General features: G+C 46.1%; 1 protein-coding gene across 1 annotated transcript in view; it reads left to right on the top strand.

Moving 5' to 3' along the window:
- LOC122924651 (alcohol dehydrogenase 1-like) overlaps window positions 1–17,591 on the top strand; it is a 156,680-nt gene that overhangs the window by 121,222 nt on the left and 17,867 nt on the right. Inside the window, exon 8 of the mRNA XM_044275969.1 lies at window positions 11,512–11,650. Within this exon, the coding sequence (XP_044131904.1) occupies window positions 11,512–11,650 (139 nt within the window). The remainder of the gene's footprint in view (window positions 1–11,511; window positions 11,651–17,591) is intronic.

The raw sequence follows: 17,591 nt of genomic DNA on the forward strand, positions 1-17,591 counted from the left end.
CGGCCGCTGGCAGGGCTCCCGCTGTACTCAGATGTAATGGAGCGCTCTGGTGGGGCCCGGCATGAAGTACAGTGGCAATTTCGGGCCCCATCAGAGCGCTCCATGCCACCATTACATGTATAATATGGGGGGTGGGGGGGCCGGAGGGTCAAGTAAGGGGGGGGGGGGCACGCACTCACACACACAGGGCCGGCAGTTCCGTTTCTATAGTGAAGCAGGGAAACCTCTCTGCTCCCTGCTTCACTGATCTTCAGAGCTCAGGAGCTCCCCCTGTTGGCCCCAGATCGCGCTGCTGGCTGTGGGAGGAGACCTAAAAACCCGGCAATCTGCCTACTCTCATCAGGGAAGAAGGTAAGTATGTAAGTATTTTTTTTTCTAATGCTGCAGACTGGGGGCAGGGGGGCAAAGGGGCAGAGAGGCAGAGGGGCAGGGGGCAGAGGGGCAGGGGGCAGAGGGGCAGAGGGGCAGAGGGGGGGGGGGATTGATGGGAACAACTAGAGTGAGGGGGCACAAAAGTTGGCATCTCTACTGAGGGGCACCTAATCTGCCATAACTAATTTGAGGGGGCACCTAATGTGGCATAACTACTGTGAGGGGGCACATATAAAGGCATAACTATGAGGGGGCACATATGAAGGCATAACTACTGTGACGGGGCATGTAAGGCTACTTTCACACTAGCGTTCGATCGGATCCGTTCTGAACGGATCCGATCATATTAATGCAGACGGAGGCTCCGTTCAGTACGGATCCGTCTGCAGGCGCTGTCCGCCTGTCCGTGCGGAGGCGAGCGGAGCGGAGGCTGAACGCCGCCAGACTGATGCAGTCTGAGCGGATCCGCTCCATTCAGACTGCATCAGGGCTGGACGGAGGCGTTCGGGTCCGCTCGTGAGCTCCTTCAAACGGAGCTCACGAGCGGACCGACGAACGCTAGTGTGAAAGGAGCCTAATCTGGCATAACCAATGTGAGGGGCACATATGTGAGCATATCTAATGTGAGGGGCACATAATCTGGCATAACCACTCTGAGGGGACACATATCTGGGCAAATTTACTTTGAGGGGGCACATAACCGGGCATAAATACTGTGAAGGGGCACATAATCTGGCATTATTACTGTGAGAGGACACGTAATCTGGCATAACCACTCTGAGGGGGCACATATGTGGGCATATTTACTTTGAGGGGGCACATAATCTGGCATTACTACTGTAAGGGGCATATAATCTGGCGTTACTAGGTGAGGGGCACATAGTCTGGCATTAATACTGTGAGGGGGCACATAATCTGACATTACTACTGTAAGGGGACACATATTTGGCATAACTACTATGAGGGGGCACATATCTGGGCATAATTACTGTGACGGGAACAAAGGTGGGCATAACTACTGTGAGGGGCCACAAGGTGGGCATTAGTACCGTGTGGTTGCACTTAGGGGAAATGTCCTAGATTACCCTGCTACACATTGGCATGGCTCAGTCTTACAGGCCAGCTGGTGATTTCACAGGGGCAGTCACCATCCCTTCCTTATGTGATTATTCTTTTTTTCTCACCACAGGGACCTTGTTCTGGATCCAGCGGACATCACGCCGACGCCAGCGACACCCTGGATGAGGTAGGACCAGATTTTATTAGGACTAGGTGAGTGTAGCCATGCATTGGGCTTAGGGCTCTTTAACACAAGCGGATCCCGTGCGAGGAATCCGCTGCGTAAATGAGAGCCAAGCCCCGTTCCGGACAGCAGAGACACAGAGCATTAACATGACTGATTATGCTCCATGCCTCTCTGTGATCTCTTTACTACAAAATCACAGAGACATAAAGTTGTCACCGTGATTTTGTAGTAAAAAGATCACAGTCAATCATGTCCCTGCTCCGTGTCTCTGCTGTCTAGAATGGGGCTTGGCACTCAGTCACGCCGCGGATTAGCCGCACGGAAAGAGCCCTTAGTAAAAAAATCGGCCGGTTCTTTGAAAAAATGTTTGCACTGTGGCCCATAACACTATAGTTACACCACTGGTAGGGGAGGTAGTGGGGGGGGGGCTAGGAGGCAGGTTGGGGGGGGGGCGACGGGGAGGGGGCCCCATAGATCAGTTTCGCACCGGGGCCCCATGGATTGTGTGTACGCCACTGCAGCCATACCTAGGTGGGAGACATCGTTGACACAATTATCACAACCCTATAGAGGCATTATAGAATGGGCTGAGTGAACCCGAACTGTAAAGTTCGGGTTCATACCGAACTTTAGGATTTTTGGACCCCGGACCCGAACATTTCAGTAAAAGTTCGGGTTCGGTGTTTGGCGCTTTCTTGGCGCTTTTTGAAAGGCTGCAGAGCAGTCAATCAACAAGCGGTTAACTGTGTGCCCTTAGAAGCCATCACAGCCATGCCTACTAATGGCATGGCTGTGATTGGCCAGTGTAGCATTTGACCCAGCCTCTATATAAGCTGGAGTCACGTAGCGCTGCACTTCACTCTGCTGTTACTAGTGTAGGGAGAGGATGCGGCTGGTGATTTCAGGGAGAGAATAAGACTGAATCTTTGTTCAAAACATGAATCTAACTCAGCGATCCAGTGACCAAAAAAAAAAAAAAAAAAACTTTTATAAGTCAGTTAGGTGGGCGGCGGCCATTTTATGCAAGCTCAGTGCGCCAGCACTGCATCTGAGCTTTTTTGACATTGAAATCCAAGCTTGAAAAACAGAACTAATAATCTGGTTGTAAAAAAATCACCCTTTTTTTGGCAATATACAACATCTGGTGCATTTGCAGGATTAGTCAGTGTGCAATTTAAGCTAGAAATACAGCCATAATTTTCGGGGTTTTTAAAAACACACTTTTTTGGCAAAATACACCATTTTTCTGGCCTTGCAGCATCAAGACGTTTGAAATTCCAGGGTTATATACTGATGTCATACCCATTTTTGGACAAATCTTTAATTGCAGCCTAGTGTCGGTCAGGGCGTGTGAGATACACCCTTTAAATACAGGTGTTCTATTCAGGTATTTGAAATACAGCTATGTTGGACATAAATCTTTAATTGCGGCCTAGTGTGGGTAAGGGTGTGTAAGATACACCCAGTATATACAGGGGTTATAGTCAACTATTAATAAAACACCACCTTTTTTGTGCAAAATACACAATTGTTGCACCCTTGCAGTATCAAGACGTTTGAAATTCCAGGGTTATATACTGCTGTTATATTCAGTTATTAAACAAACACCCATTTGGGGGGGGAAAAAAAATTGGGCAGCCTTTGCTGCAGATGTGATTGTGAGATACACCCTTTATATACAGTCAGGTCCATAAATATTGGGACATCAACGCAATTCTAACATTTTTGGCTCTATACACCACCACAATGGATTTAAAATGAAACAAACAAGATGTGCTTTAACTACAGACTGTCAGCTTTAATTTGAGGGTATTTACATTCAAGTGTTCAGGTGAACAGTGTAGGAATCACAACAGTTTGCATGTGTGCCTCCCACTTGTTAAGGAACCAAAAGTAATGGGCCAATTGGCTTCTCAGCTGTTCCATGGCCAGGTGAGTGTTATTCCCTCATTATCACAATTACAATGAGCAGATAAACGGTCTAGAGTTAATTTCAAGTGTGCTATTTGCATTTGGAATCTGTTGCTGTCAACTCTCAAGATGAGATCCAAAGACCTGTCACTATCAGTGAAGCAAGCCATCATTAGGCTGAAAAAAACAAAAGAAACCGATCAGAGATATAGAAAAAACATTAGACATGGCCAAAACAACTGTTTGGAACATTCTTAAAAAGGAATGCAACGGTGAACTCAGCAACACCAAAAGACCCAGAAGACCACGGAATGACCGAAGAATTCTTTCCCTGGTGAAGAAAACACCCTTCACAACAGTTGGACAGATCAAGAACACTCTCCAGGAGGTAGGTATATGTGTGTCAAAGTCAACAATCAAGAGAAGACTTCACCAGAGTGAATACAGAGGGTTCACCACAAGATGTAAACCATTGGTGAGCCTCAAAAACAGGAAGGCCAGAATAGAGTTTGCCAAACGACATCTAAAAAAGCCTTCACAGTTCTGGAACAACATCCTATGGACAGATGAGACCAATATCAACTTGTACCAGAGTGATGGGAAGAGAAGAGTATGGAGAAGGAAAGGAACTGCTCATGATCCTAAGCATACCACCTCATCAGTGAAGCATGGAGGTGGTAGTGTCATGGTGTGGGCATGTATGGCTGCCAATGGAACTGATTCTCTTGTATTTATTGATAATGTGACTGCTGACAAAAGCAGCAGGATGAATTCTGAAGTGTTTTGGGCAATATTATCTGCTCATATTTAGCCAAATGCTTCAGAACTCATTGGGCGGCGCTTCACAGTGCAGATGGAGAATGACCCAAAGCATACTGCAAAAGCAACCAAAGAGTTTTTTAAGGGAAAGAAGTGGAATGTTATGCAGTGACTAAGTCAATCACCTGAGCTGAATCCGATTGAGCATGCATTTCACTTGCTGAAGACAAAATTGAAGGGAAAATGCCCCAAGAAAAAGCAGGAACTGAAGACAGTTGCAGTAGAGGCCTGGCATCAACAGGGATGAAACCCAGTGTCTTGCAATGTCTATGCGTTCCAGACTTCAGGCTGTAATTGACTGCAAAGGATTTGCAACCAAGTATTAAAAAGTGAACGTTTGATTTATAATTATTATTCTGTTCCATTACTTTTGGTTCCTTAACAAGTGGCAGGCACATATGCAAACTGTTGTAATTCCTACACCGTTCACCTGATTTGGATGTAAATACCCTCACATAAAGCTGACAGTCTGCAGTTAAAGAACATCTTGTTTGTTTAATTTCAAATCCATTGTGGTGGTGTATAGAGCCAAAAATGTTAGAATTGTGTCGATGTCCCAATATTTATGGACCTGACTATATTTGAGTTATATTCAGTTATTTGAAATACAGTCATTTTGGGCATAAATCTTTAATTGCGGCCTAGTGTGGGTCAGGGCGTGTGAGATACACCCTTTATATACAGGGGTTCTATTCAGGTATTTGAAATACAGCCATTTTGGGCAAACACATTTAATTGAGGCCTAGTCTGGTTCAGGGCGTGTGAGATACACCCTGTACATTCTGTCGTTCTATTCTACTATTAATTAAACACTCTTTTAGGGCAAGATCCTAAATTCGAGATATATGAGGAGAGCGTCAAATAAGGGACATGGCCCAGGTCGTGGTGCTGCTGGTGGAGCTCCTGTCGCAGGGAGAGGACGTGGTCGATCTGTGCCAGCTACACGCACTAGTGAAACCCCTTCCTCAGGTGCGAGTAGGCGACAGAACCTGCAGCAGTATTTGGTCAGGTCTAATGCGGCTCTACGAATGGTGAGGCCAGAACAAGTACAGACGATAGTAGATTGGGTTGCTGACAGTGGCTCCAGTTCCTTCAAAATGTCTCCTACCCAGTCTCCTGCTGAAAGATCAGAGTTGGCACCTGCAGCCGATGTCCATCAGTCTTTCACCTCACCCCCTTGCAAATCAGCCAAGCAGTCTGAGCCCCAAGTCATGCAGCAGTCTCTTCTGATTTTTGATGACTCTGTTAGCAGGGTTTCCCAGGGCAATCCACCTAGCCCTGCCCCAGAAGTGGAAGAGATTGAGTGCACCGATGCCCAACCACTTATCTTTCAAGATGAGTACATATTGAGAACCATCACAGCACATCTCGGATGATGACGAAACACAGATGCCAACTGCTGGGGCTTTTGAAAGTGTGCAGACCGACAAGGAGGGCAGCGGTAAAGACTGGGTGGAAGATGATGTGGAGGACGATGAGGTCCTCGACCCCACATGGAATCAAGGTCATGCGAGTGACCTATGTTGTTCAGGGGAAGAGGCAGTGGTCGCACAGAGCCACCAGCACAGCAGAAGAGGGAGCAGGGTGCAAAAGCGAAGCGGCCGTCATCTAGGCAGTACGCCTGCTACTGCCCACCGCAGCAAGGGACCGAGCACACCAAAGACAGCTCCAAGAAGTTCCCTGGCATGGCAGTTCTTCAGACAATGTGTTGACGACAAGACACGAGTGATTTGCACGCTGTGCAATCAGAACCTGAAGCGAGGCATAAACATTCTCAACCTGAGCACAACCTGCATGACATAGAAACATAGAATGTGTCGGCAGATAAGAACCATTTGGCCCATCTAGTCTGCCCAATATACTAAATACTATGGATAGCCCCTGGCCCTATCTTATATGAAGGATGGCCTTATGCCTATCCCATGCATGCTTAAACTCCTCCACTGTATTTGCAGCTACCACTTCTGCAGGAAGGCTATTCCATGTATCCACTACTCTCTCAGTAAAGTAATAGTTCCTGATATTACTTTTAAACCTTTGCCCCTCTAATTTAAAAATATGTCCTCTTGTAGCAGTTTTTCTTCTTTTAAATATTCTCTCCTCTTTTACCTTGTTGATTCCCTTTATGTATTTAAAAGTTTCTATCATATCCCCTTTGTCTCGTCTTTCTTCCAAGCTATACATGTTAAGGTCCTTTAATCTTTCCTGGTAAGTTTTATCCTGCAATCCATGTACCAGTTTAGTAGCTCTTCTCTGAACTCTCTCCAAAGTATCAATATCTTTCTGGAGATATGGTCTCCAGTACTGAGCAAAATACTCCAAATGAGGTCTCACTAGTGCTCTGTAGAGCGGCATGAGCACCTCCCTCTTTCTACTGGTAATTCCTCTCCCTATACACCCAAGCATTCTGCTAGCATTTCCTGCTGCTCTATGACATTGTCTGCCTACCTTTTAAGTCTTCTGAAATAATGATCCCTAAATCCCTTTCCTCAGATACTGAGGTAAGGACTGTATCACTGATTTTATAATCTGCTCTTGGATTTTTACATCCCAGGTGCATTATCTTGCACTTATCAACATTACATTTTAGTTGCCAGATTTTTGACCATTCCTCTAGTTTTCCGAAGTCCTTTTCCATTTGGTGTATCCCTCCAGGACACCTCAAAAACCAAGAAAGGTCTCTGGCTCCTCCTGCTTCCTCCTCTGCTGCAGTCACGGCCTCTTCATCCACCTCTGGAGTGACAGTGCCACCTGCCACCCCGCAAACAGAGGATCTTCCAGCAACACTACCACCTGGGTCACCAAGCATCTCCACAATGTACCATGGAAGCATTCAGCTCTCCATCTCCCAAACACTGGAGAGGAATAGGAAGTACCCCCCTACCCACCTGCTATTCCTAGCCCTGAATGCCAGCATTTCTAAATTACTGGCCTTTGAAATGCTGTCATTCCGTCTGGTGGAGACGTAGAGTTTTAAAAGCCTTATGGCGGTGGCTGTCCCACAGTACGTCATGCCCAGCCGTCACTACTTTTCCAAGTGAGCCATCCCTTCCCTGCACAACCAAGTAGGGGACAAAATCAGGTGTGCACTGCGCAACGCCATCTGTGGCAAGGTGCACCTCACTACGGATATGCGGACCAGTAATCATGGTCAGGATCGTTATATCTCCCTAACAGCACACTGGGTAAATGCAGTGGCGGCTGGGCATGAGGCAGATAGTAGTTTGGCACATGTCCTTCCACCACCGAGGATTTCAGGGCACTTCAGTTTGGCTCCTGTTGTTTCCCCCTCCTACTCCGCTTCCTCATCCTCTACCAGCTCCTCATCCGGTCAGCGTAACACCTTTACCACCAACTTCAGCACAGCCAGGGGTAAACGACAGCAGGCAGTTTTAAAACTTATCTGTTTGGGGGACAAACCCCACACTGCGCAGGAGCTGTGGACGGGCCTTAAACAACAGACCGATGAGTGGTTTGTGCCAGTCAGCTTCAAGCCCAGGCTGGTGGTGTGCGATAATAGGCAAAATCTCGTAGCAGCTCTGGCACTAGCTGGTTTGACACACATCCCTTGCCTGGCGCATGTGCTGTATTTGGTGGTGTAGAGATTCCTTAAAAATTACCCCGATATGTCAGAGCTGCTGCATAAAGTGCAGGCCGTCTGTGCGTGCTTTCGGTGTTCTCACCCTGCTGCTGCTCGCCTGTCAGCGCTGCAGCGAAACTTCGGCCTTCCTGCTCACCGCCACATATGCAACGTGCCCACAAGGAGGAACTCCACCTTTCACATGCTGGCCAGACTGTGCGAGCAGCAGCAGGTGATAGTGGAGTTTCACCGCTGCTGGCGATGATGGAAGAGGATGTGGCACAGGAGGAGGAGGAGGAAGAGGGATCATTTCTTAGGGTTTCCGGACAGTAATTCACAAGTGGCTCCAAGGGTGGGTTCCTGCACCCACAAACGCCAAGTACACAATTGTCCAGCCAGGACACAGTTCTAGAGGATGACGAGGTGGAGGATGAGGAGAGGTGGCACCCAGACCAGCTCATGGCCATTACTGTTGCTTGGCTGGGGGGATACAGAGGACACAGACGATATACCTCCCACAGAGGACAGCTTTTTGTTGCCTCTGGGCAGCCTAGCACACATTAAGGATTACACGCTGCAGTGTCTCCGCAACGACCGCCGAGTTGCCCACATTCTAACTTGTGCTGATTACGGGGTGGCCACGCTGATGGATCCCCGTTACAAGAACAACGTTCCGTCCTTAATTCCCTCACTAGAGCATGATCGTAAGATGCGCGAGTACAAGCGCACGCTGGTAGACGTGCTGCTGGTGGCATTCCTACCTGACAACGGGGGCACAGTGGAAGCACAAGGCGAAGGCAGAGGACGAGGAAGAGGTTACCAACGCAGCTGGGGCACCGCCAGCACCTCAGAAGACAGGGTTAGCATGGCCAAAATGTGGAAAAGCACGTCACAACAACCAGCACCACCAGCTAAGGAACGTCTTAGCAGGAAGCAGCATTTCACCAACATGGTGGAGCAGTATGTGTGCACACGCCTACACGTACTGAATGACGGGTCTGCCCCATTCAACTTCTGGGTCTCCAAATTGGGCACAAGGCCCGAGCTTGCCATTTACTCCTTGGAGGTGCTGGCCTGCCCTGCCGCCAGTGTATTATCTGAACGTGTGTTTAGCACGGCAAGGGGTGTCTTCACAGACAAGTGCAACTGCCTGTCCACAGCCAATGTGGACAAGCTCACGTTCATTAAAATGAACCAGGCATGGATCCCACAGGACTTGTCCGTACCTTGTGCAGAATAGACATGTATACCCGCCTTTACCAGCCATTGTTATTTTACAGCGCTATTGCTCATTCTTGTATTTTTGATGTTTTGCTCTTTTTTGGAGTGTACCCTAATTTAAAAAATTTAAATAAAAAAACTGTGTTGTTTACCTCATCCTCCTCCACCGCCGCTTCCACCTACACCGCTACGTCTACTGCCTTCTCAAACTCCTACTCCATATGGAACTCCACCTCATAAATAATTTATTTATTTTTTTGTACATATTTTATGTGAATTTACTACTATGGACTGTTACATTTTCGGGTGAAATTCACCAATTTTTGGGTGTTATGTACCACTGCTATACCTTGTAGACAGGTAAAAAAAATAAAAAAAAAAATTGTCTGTTACATTTTCTGGTGAAATTCACCAATTTTGGGGTGTGATATTCCACTCCTATACCTAGTATGCAGGTAAAAAAAATCTATAGTTTGTCTGTTACATTTTCGGGTGACAATAAACAATTTTTTTCTGTCATAGACCCATGATCTACCAAGTAAACAGGTTAATAAATGTCAGTAATTTTTCTGTTACATTCTTGGGTTGACATTTTACAATTTTGGACGTGAATAAACCTCTACTCTGCATAGGTGACAGGGAATACAATTTCAGAAATTCTTCTTTAATTGATTTGCGCCACCTCCTTTCATTCAATGCTTAAACTTGGGGTGTTTTGGGGTGTACCCGAATTTAACAAAAATTAAAAAATAAATATTAAAACCAAAAAACTGTGTAGGCTAACTCCTCCTCCTCCACCTCTGCTTCCATCTACACCGCCTCCCCAACCTCCTACTCCATATGGACCTCGTCCTCCTAAATCACGATTATTTAAAAAAAAATGTATTTTATGTTATTTAAAGTCATTTCCCTATCCACTTTTGTTTGCAGAGCACTTAACCACATTTTGCTGGCATTTGCAGCCCTCTAGCTGTTTCCATTATATTTTTACAGCCATTTTAGTGCTCAAAAGTTCGGGTCCTCATTGACTTCAATGGGGTTCGGGGTCAAGTTCGGGTACCGAACTAGAACTTTTTTTTTACGTTTGGCGGAACCCGTCGAACCCGAACATCCAGGTGTCCGCTCAACTCTACCTCTGTTACATTCTGCATGGTTATGTCTGTAAACACATTTCATTTTGTAAAAAGGAATTTTTATGGTGTAAAAGAAACTTGTAAATTGTGCTGTGTTTATAAGCAGAAATGCAGAGCTCTTTTGACAAATTAATATATAAGCGTATAAGTTTTTTTGAATGTGTACATCATATATTTTGCTGTAGTTGGTAGAAAAGATGCATATGTTAACATAATCTAACTTAACAGCTATGTCAGAAGATAAGGAAACATATCTAATGCTCACAGTGCACCCCCGCCCCTCCACCCTGCTAATAGTACTAATTGTTGTAACAATAGAAAAAAATAAATCTTTTTATTGTTTTATTCATATGCTTTAAAGAGATAGTATTGTGTGCTATATACTTAATATAAACTGCTGATGATTTTTAAAGCTTTTTATTTTGTCATAGTCAGTTTTTTTAATGATTTTATTATTAAAGATTCTAAGAAGTTCATAATATTTTAAGAAATTCATACAAGAGGTTCATACAACCTTAATATCATTTTATTTTAAAGATATTAAAACTTAATTGAATTACTGCCAGAAGTCACACCTATGGACATGATACTTTTGATAAGGCAGCTTCAGTCTTTAGACGAAAACGAATTCTGCTTTCAGCAACACACAGGAACAGACCTCTCTCCACAAACACACACACACACACAAAACCATACTTATTCAATGTAGTAAAAAGACTGTGCTACATATGGTGACCTCTTCAAAACGCCAGGGTACATGGGGAGCCCCCTTAAACCTTAGGACTGGTGGGGGAATGATTGAATAGCCCTATCAATCATTCCTTCGGCTAAGGTCACACAGGGGTGAGGAAGGAGGGGGAGGGGTGTGGTGGAGAAGGGGGGAGTGTTGGTGGGGTGTCAAAGTGGCGTGGCACCTGTCAAATTGAGACGAATAATATAGATGTTTCACTACTCACATGGAGCTGTTAGAGGAGCCTCCCTCTCAAAAGAGACCACCTTGATGCAGTCAGTGGGCTTATGCATTTCAAAAGTGATCATGATCAAAAAGTATACATATACAGTTTATAAATGATGATGAGAAGCAATAGATCAATGCATAGTGTGTAGATGTGAGATCCATGTTCTTTTTTGAAGTACCCTCTAATTACTATAATCTCTTTCTCATATTAATAGAAACAGAAATATAAAAGTCGAAATGTGACAATAACAACTTCTGTTTGTTGGAGCAGGTTTTAAGAGTAAAGATGATGTACCAAAACTTGTGTCTGATTATATGAATAAGAAGTTTGACATTGATGGGCTGATATCACACAGATTACCATTTCTGAAGATCAATGAAGGATTTGAACTTCTGCGTAAAGGATATAGGTATGCCTTAAGTCTTTAAATAATTATAATTTATGTAAACATGTATTAATCTATAGTCACTACCCCCTATATGTGTATAGTCTGTAACAAGTAATAAAACATATTACGGATGATAAATATTAACTTATAAAAGTACTCCTAACTCATTAGGAATATTCTAGCAGAGTGGCGTGTCTCATCTCATCCCAGCTCAGCAGTTTCCATACATTTTGACCCCTTTCATTATGGGCATGTGATTACAGTCTAAGCACCAGCACAAAGTTTGCTTTCCTATGTAGACATGAGGTCAGTCTCTCCTCTGGGACTTACTTTTATTGAAGATGATGGGTAAATCTGTATTTTTGTTAGATGCTATGACACACTGCTCTCCTCTGTCTCTAGCTTGAAAGAGCTTAACCACCTCCCGACCGCTGTACGCATATATGCGTCCGGGAGGTGGTTGCTTTATTCCTCCTGGACGCATATACGCGTCTTCTCGCAAGACGCGAGATTTCCTGTGAACGCGCGCACACAGGCGCGCGCGCTCACAGGAACGGAAGGTAAGCGAGTGGATCTCCAGCCTGCCAGCGGCGATCGCTCGCTGGCAGGCTGGAGATCCGAATTTTTTAACCCCTAACAGGTATATTAGACGCTGTTTTCATAACAGCGTCTAATATACCTCCTACCTGGTCCTCTGGTGGTCCCTTTTGTTAGGATCGACCACCAGAGGACTCAGGTAGGTCAGTACAGTCGCACCAAACACCACACTACACTACACTACACCCCCCCCCCCCCCCGTCACTTTTTTTTTTTTTTTCCATATTTTATTTATAATTAGAGTTGAGCGAACACCTGGATGTTCGGGTTCGAGAAGTTCGGCCGAACATCCCGGAAATGTTCGGGTTCGGGATCCGAACCCGATCCGAACTTCGTCCCGAACCCGAACCCCATTGAAGTCAATGGGGACCCGAACTTTTCGGCACTAAAAAGGCTGTAAAACAGCCCAGGAAAGAGCTAGAGGGCTGCAAAAGGCAGCAACATGTAGGTAAATCCCCTGCAAACAAATGTGGATAGGGAAATGAATTAAAATAAAAATTAAATAAATAAAAATTAACCAAAATCAATTGGAGAGAGGTTCCATAGCAGAGAATCTGGCTTCCCGTCACCCACCACTGGAACAGTCCATTCTCAGATATTTAGGCCCCGGCACCCAGGCAGAGGAGAGAGGTCCCGTAACAGAGAATCTGTCTTCATGTCAGCAGAGAATTAGTCTGCATGTCATAGCAGAGAATGAGGCTTCACGTCAGCCACCACTGCAACAGTCCATTGGCATATATTTAGGCCCAGCACCCAGGCAGAGGAGGGAGGTCCCGTAACAGAGAATCTGTCTTCATGTCAGCAGAGAATTAGTCTGCATGTCATAGCAGAGAATGAGGCTTCACGTCAGCCACCACTGCAACAGTCCATTGGCATATATTTAGGCCCAGCACACACACAGGCAGAGGAGAGAGGTCCCGTAACAGAGAATCTGGCTTCATGTCAGCAGAGAATCAGTCTGCATGTCATAGCAGAGAATGAGGCTTCACGTCAGCCACCACTGCAACAGTCCATTGGCATATATTTAGGCCCAGCACACACACAGGCAGAGGAGAGAGGTCCCGTAACAGAGAATCTGGCTTCATGTCAGCAGAGAATCAGTCTGCATGTCATAGCAGAGAATGAGGCTTCACGTCAGCCACCACTGCAACAGTCCATTGGCATATATTTAGGCCCAGCACCCAGGCAGAGGAGGGAGGTCCCGTAACAGAGAATCTGTCTTCATGTCAGCAGAGAATTAGTCTGCATGTCATAGCAGAGAATGAGGCTTCACGTCAGCCACCACTGCAACAGTCCATTGGCATATATTTAGGCCCAGCACACACACAGGCAGAGGAGAGAGGTCCCGTAACAGAGAATCTGGCTTCATGTCAGCAGAGAATCAGTCTGCATGTCATAGCAGAGAATGAGGCTTCACGTCAGCCACCACTGCAACAGTCCATTGGCATATATTTAGGCCCAGCACACACACAGGCAGAGGAGAGAGGTCCCGTAACAGAGAATCTGGCTTCATGTCAGCAGAGAATCAGTCTGCATGTCATAGCAGAGAATGAGGCTTCACGTCAGCCACCACTGCAACAGTCCATTGGCATATATTTAGGCCCAGCACCCAGGCAGAGGAGGGAGGTCCCGTAACAGAGAATCTGTCTTCATGTCAGCAGAGAATTAGTCTGCATGTCATAGCAGAGAATGAGGCTTCACGTCAGCCACCACTGCAACAGTCCATTGGCATATATTTAGGCCCAGCACCCAGGCAGAGGAGGGAGGTCCCGTAACAGAGAATCTGTCTTCATGTCAGCAGAGAATTAGTCTGCATGTCATAGCAGAGAATGAGGCTTCACGTCAGCCACCACTGGAACAGTCCATTCTCAGATATTTAGGCCCCGGCACCCAGGCAGAGGAGAGAGGTCCCGTAACAGAGAATCTGTCTTCATGTCAGCAGAGAATTAGTCTGCATGTCATAGCAGAGAATGAGGCTTCACGTCAGCCACCACTGCAACAGTCCATTGGCATATATTTAGGCCCAGCACCCAGGCAGAGGAGAGAGGTCCCGTAACAGACAATCTGGCTTCATGTCAGCAGAGAATCAGTCTGCATGTCATAGCAGAGAATCAGGCTTCACGTCACCCACCACTGCAACAGTCCATTGTCATAAATTTAGGCCCAGCACTAGTGTTGAGCGGCATGTCCCATATTCGAATTCGCGAAATTTTGTGAATATTCGAAAGAATATTCGTAAAATATTCGCGATTATTCAAATTCGTTATTATTTCGCATATGCGATAATTCGAATTATCGCATAATACATATGCTATGCAAAATTCACATGTGCGCTAATGAAATCGCCTTACGAAGATTCGCAACTCAATTCAATCACTAATGTATGAATGCAATGCCCTTTGCCTCTGTTCTGGGACAAGTGTAGATATTCGCATGTGCGCTAATAAAATCGCCTTACGAAGATTCGCACCTCAATCACTTTCTAGGGAATGTGAGACTTTTGGGAATCAATCGAGATACAGTGGGGGGTGATGACAGTAGTTGACAGAGTACAGATCAATGTAATCTGTAAGGTGGAAAGTAAAATAAAAAATACGAATATTCGTAAATCGACTTTTACGAAGTTCTACGTATTCGCGAATATGGTGCTATACTATATGAATGCACAGGCCTTTGCCTCTCTGTTCTGGGGACAAGTGTAGATATTTGCATTTGCGTTAATAAAATCGCCTTACGAAGATTCGCAGCTCAATTCAATCACTAATGTATGAATGCAAAGCCCTTTGCCTCTGTTCTGGGACAAGTGTAGATATTCGCATGTGCGCTAATAAAATCGCCTTACGAAGATTCGCAACTCAATTCACTAATGTATGAATGCAAAGCCCTTTGCCTCTGTTCTGGGACGTGCCGATATTCGCATGTGCGCTAATAAAATCGCCTTACGAAGATTCGCGCCTCAATCACTTTCTAGGCAATGTGAGTAAGATCTGAGCTGTTGGACCTTTGGGAAACAATCAATTATATGTGTACTGTAATTTTGTGGGGGGGGGGGGGGAAACAAAAAACGAATATTCGTTTTTACGAATATATAGCACTATATTCGAAATATTCGCGAAATCGCGAAGTTGCGATATTCGCGAAAAAAATTTGCTTTTCGAATATTCGCGCTCAACACTACCCAGCACCCAGGCAGAGGAGAGAGGTCCCGTAACAGAGAATCTGGCTTCATGTCAGCAGAGAATCAGTCTTCATATCATAGCAGAGAATCAGGCTTCACGTCACCCACCACTGTAAGAGTCAATTTTCATAAATTTAGGCCCAGAACCCAGGCAGAGGAGAAAGGTCCCGTAACAGACAATCTGGCTTCATGTCAGCAGAGAATCAGTCTTCATATCATAGCAGAGAATCAGGCTTCACGTCACCCACCACTGCAACAGTCAATTGTCATAAATTTAGGCCCAGCACCCAGGCAGAGGAGAGAGCTCCCGTAACAGAGGATCTGGCTTCATGTCAGCAGAGAATCAGTCTGCATGTCATAGCAGAGAATGAGGCTTCACGTCACCCACCACTGCAACAGTCCATTGGCATATATTTAGGCCTAGCACACAGGCAGAGCAGAGAGGTCCCGTAACAGACAATCTGGCTTCATGTCAGCAGAGAATCAGTCTGCATGTCATAGCAGAGAATGAGGCTTCACGTCACCCACCACTGCAACAGTCCATTGGCATATATTTAGGCCTAGCACACAGGCAGAGCAGAGAGGTCCCGTAACAGACAATCTGGCTTCATGTCAGCAGAGAATCAGTCTGCATGTCATAGCAGAGAATGAGGCTTCACGTCACCCACCACTGCAACAGTCCATTGGCATATATTTAGGCCTAGCACACAGGCAGAGCAGAGAGGTCCCGTAACAGACAATCTGGCTTCATGTCAGCAGAGAATCAGTCTGCATGTCATAGCAGAGAATGAGGCTTCACGTCACCCACCACTGCAACAGTCCATTGGCATATATTTAGGCCTAGCACACAGGCAGAGCAGAGAGGTCCCGTAACAGACAATCTGGCTTCATGTCAGCAGAGAATCAGTCTGCATGTCATAGCAGAGAATGAGGCTTCACGTCACCCACCACTGCAACAGTCCATTGGCATATATTTAGGCCTAGCACACAGGCAGAGCAGAGAGGTCCCGTAACAGACAATCTGGCTTCATGACAGCAGAGAATCAGTCTGCATGTCATAGCAGAGAATGAGGCTTCACGTCAGCCACCACTGCAACAGTCCATTGGCATATATTTAGGCCTAGCACACAGGCAGAGCAGAGAGGTCCCGTAACAGACAATCTGGCTTCATGACAGCAGAGAATCAGTCTGCATGTCATAGCAGAGAATCAGGCTTCACGTCAGCCACCACTGCAACAGTCCATTGTCATAAATTTAGGCCCAGCACCCAGGCAGAGGAGAGAGGTCCCGTAACAGAGAATCTGGCTTCATGTCAGCAGAGAATCAGTCTTCATATCATAGCAGAGAATCAGGCTTCACGTCACCCACCACTGTAAGAGTCAATTTTCATAAATTTAGGCCCAGAACCCAGGCAGAGGAGAAAGGTCCCGTAACAGACAATCTGGCTTCATGTCAGCAGAGAATCAGTCTTCATATCATAGCAGAGAATCAGGCTTCACGTCACCCACCACTGCAACAGTCCATTGGCATATATTTAGGCCTAGCACACAGGCAGAGGAGAGGTTCATTCAACTTTGGGTAGCCTCGCAATATAATGGTAAAATGAAAATAAAAATAGGATTGAATGAGGAAGTGCCCTGGAGTCCAATAATATATGGTTATGGGGAGGTAGTTAATGTCTAATCTGGACAAGGGACGGACAGGTCCTGTGGGATCCATGCCTGGTTCATTTTTATGAACGTCAGCTTGTCCACATTGGCTGTAGACAGGCGGCTGCGTTTGTCTGTAATGACGCCCCCTGCCGTGCTGAATACACGTTCAGACAAAACGCTGGCTGCCGGGCAGGCCAGCACCTCCAAGGCATAAAAGGCTAGCTCTGGCCACGTGGACAATTTAGAGACCCAGAAGTTGAATGGGGCCGAACCATCAGTCAGTACGTGGAGGGGTGTGCACACGTACTGTTCCACCATGTTAGTGAAATGTTGCCTCCTGCTAACACGTTGCGTATCAGGTGGTGGTGCAGTTAGCTGTGGCGTGTTGACAAAAGTTTTCCACATCTCTGCCATGCTAACCCTGCCCTCAGAGGAGCTGGCCGTGACACAGCTGCCTTGGCGACCTCTTGCTCCTCCTCTGCCTTGGCCTTGGGCTTCCACTTGTTCCCCTGTGACATTTGGGAATGCTCTCAGT

Source organism: Bufo gargarizans, chromosome 1, assembly GCF_014858855.1.
Source record: "Bufo gargarizans isolate SCDJY-AF-19 chromosome 1, ASM1485885v1, whole genome shotgun sequence".
Classification (NCBI taxonomy): Eukaryota; Metazoa; Chordata; class Amphibia; order Anura; family Bufonidae; genus Bufo; species Bufo gargarizans.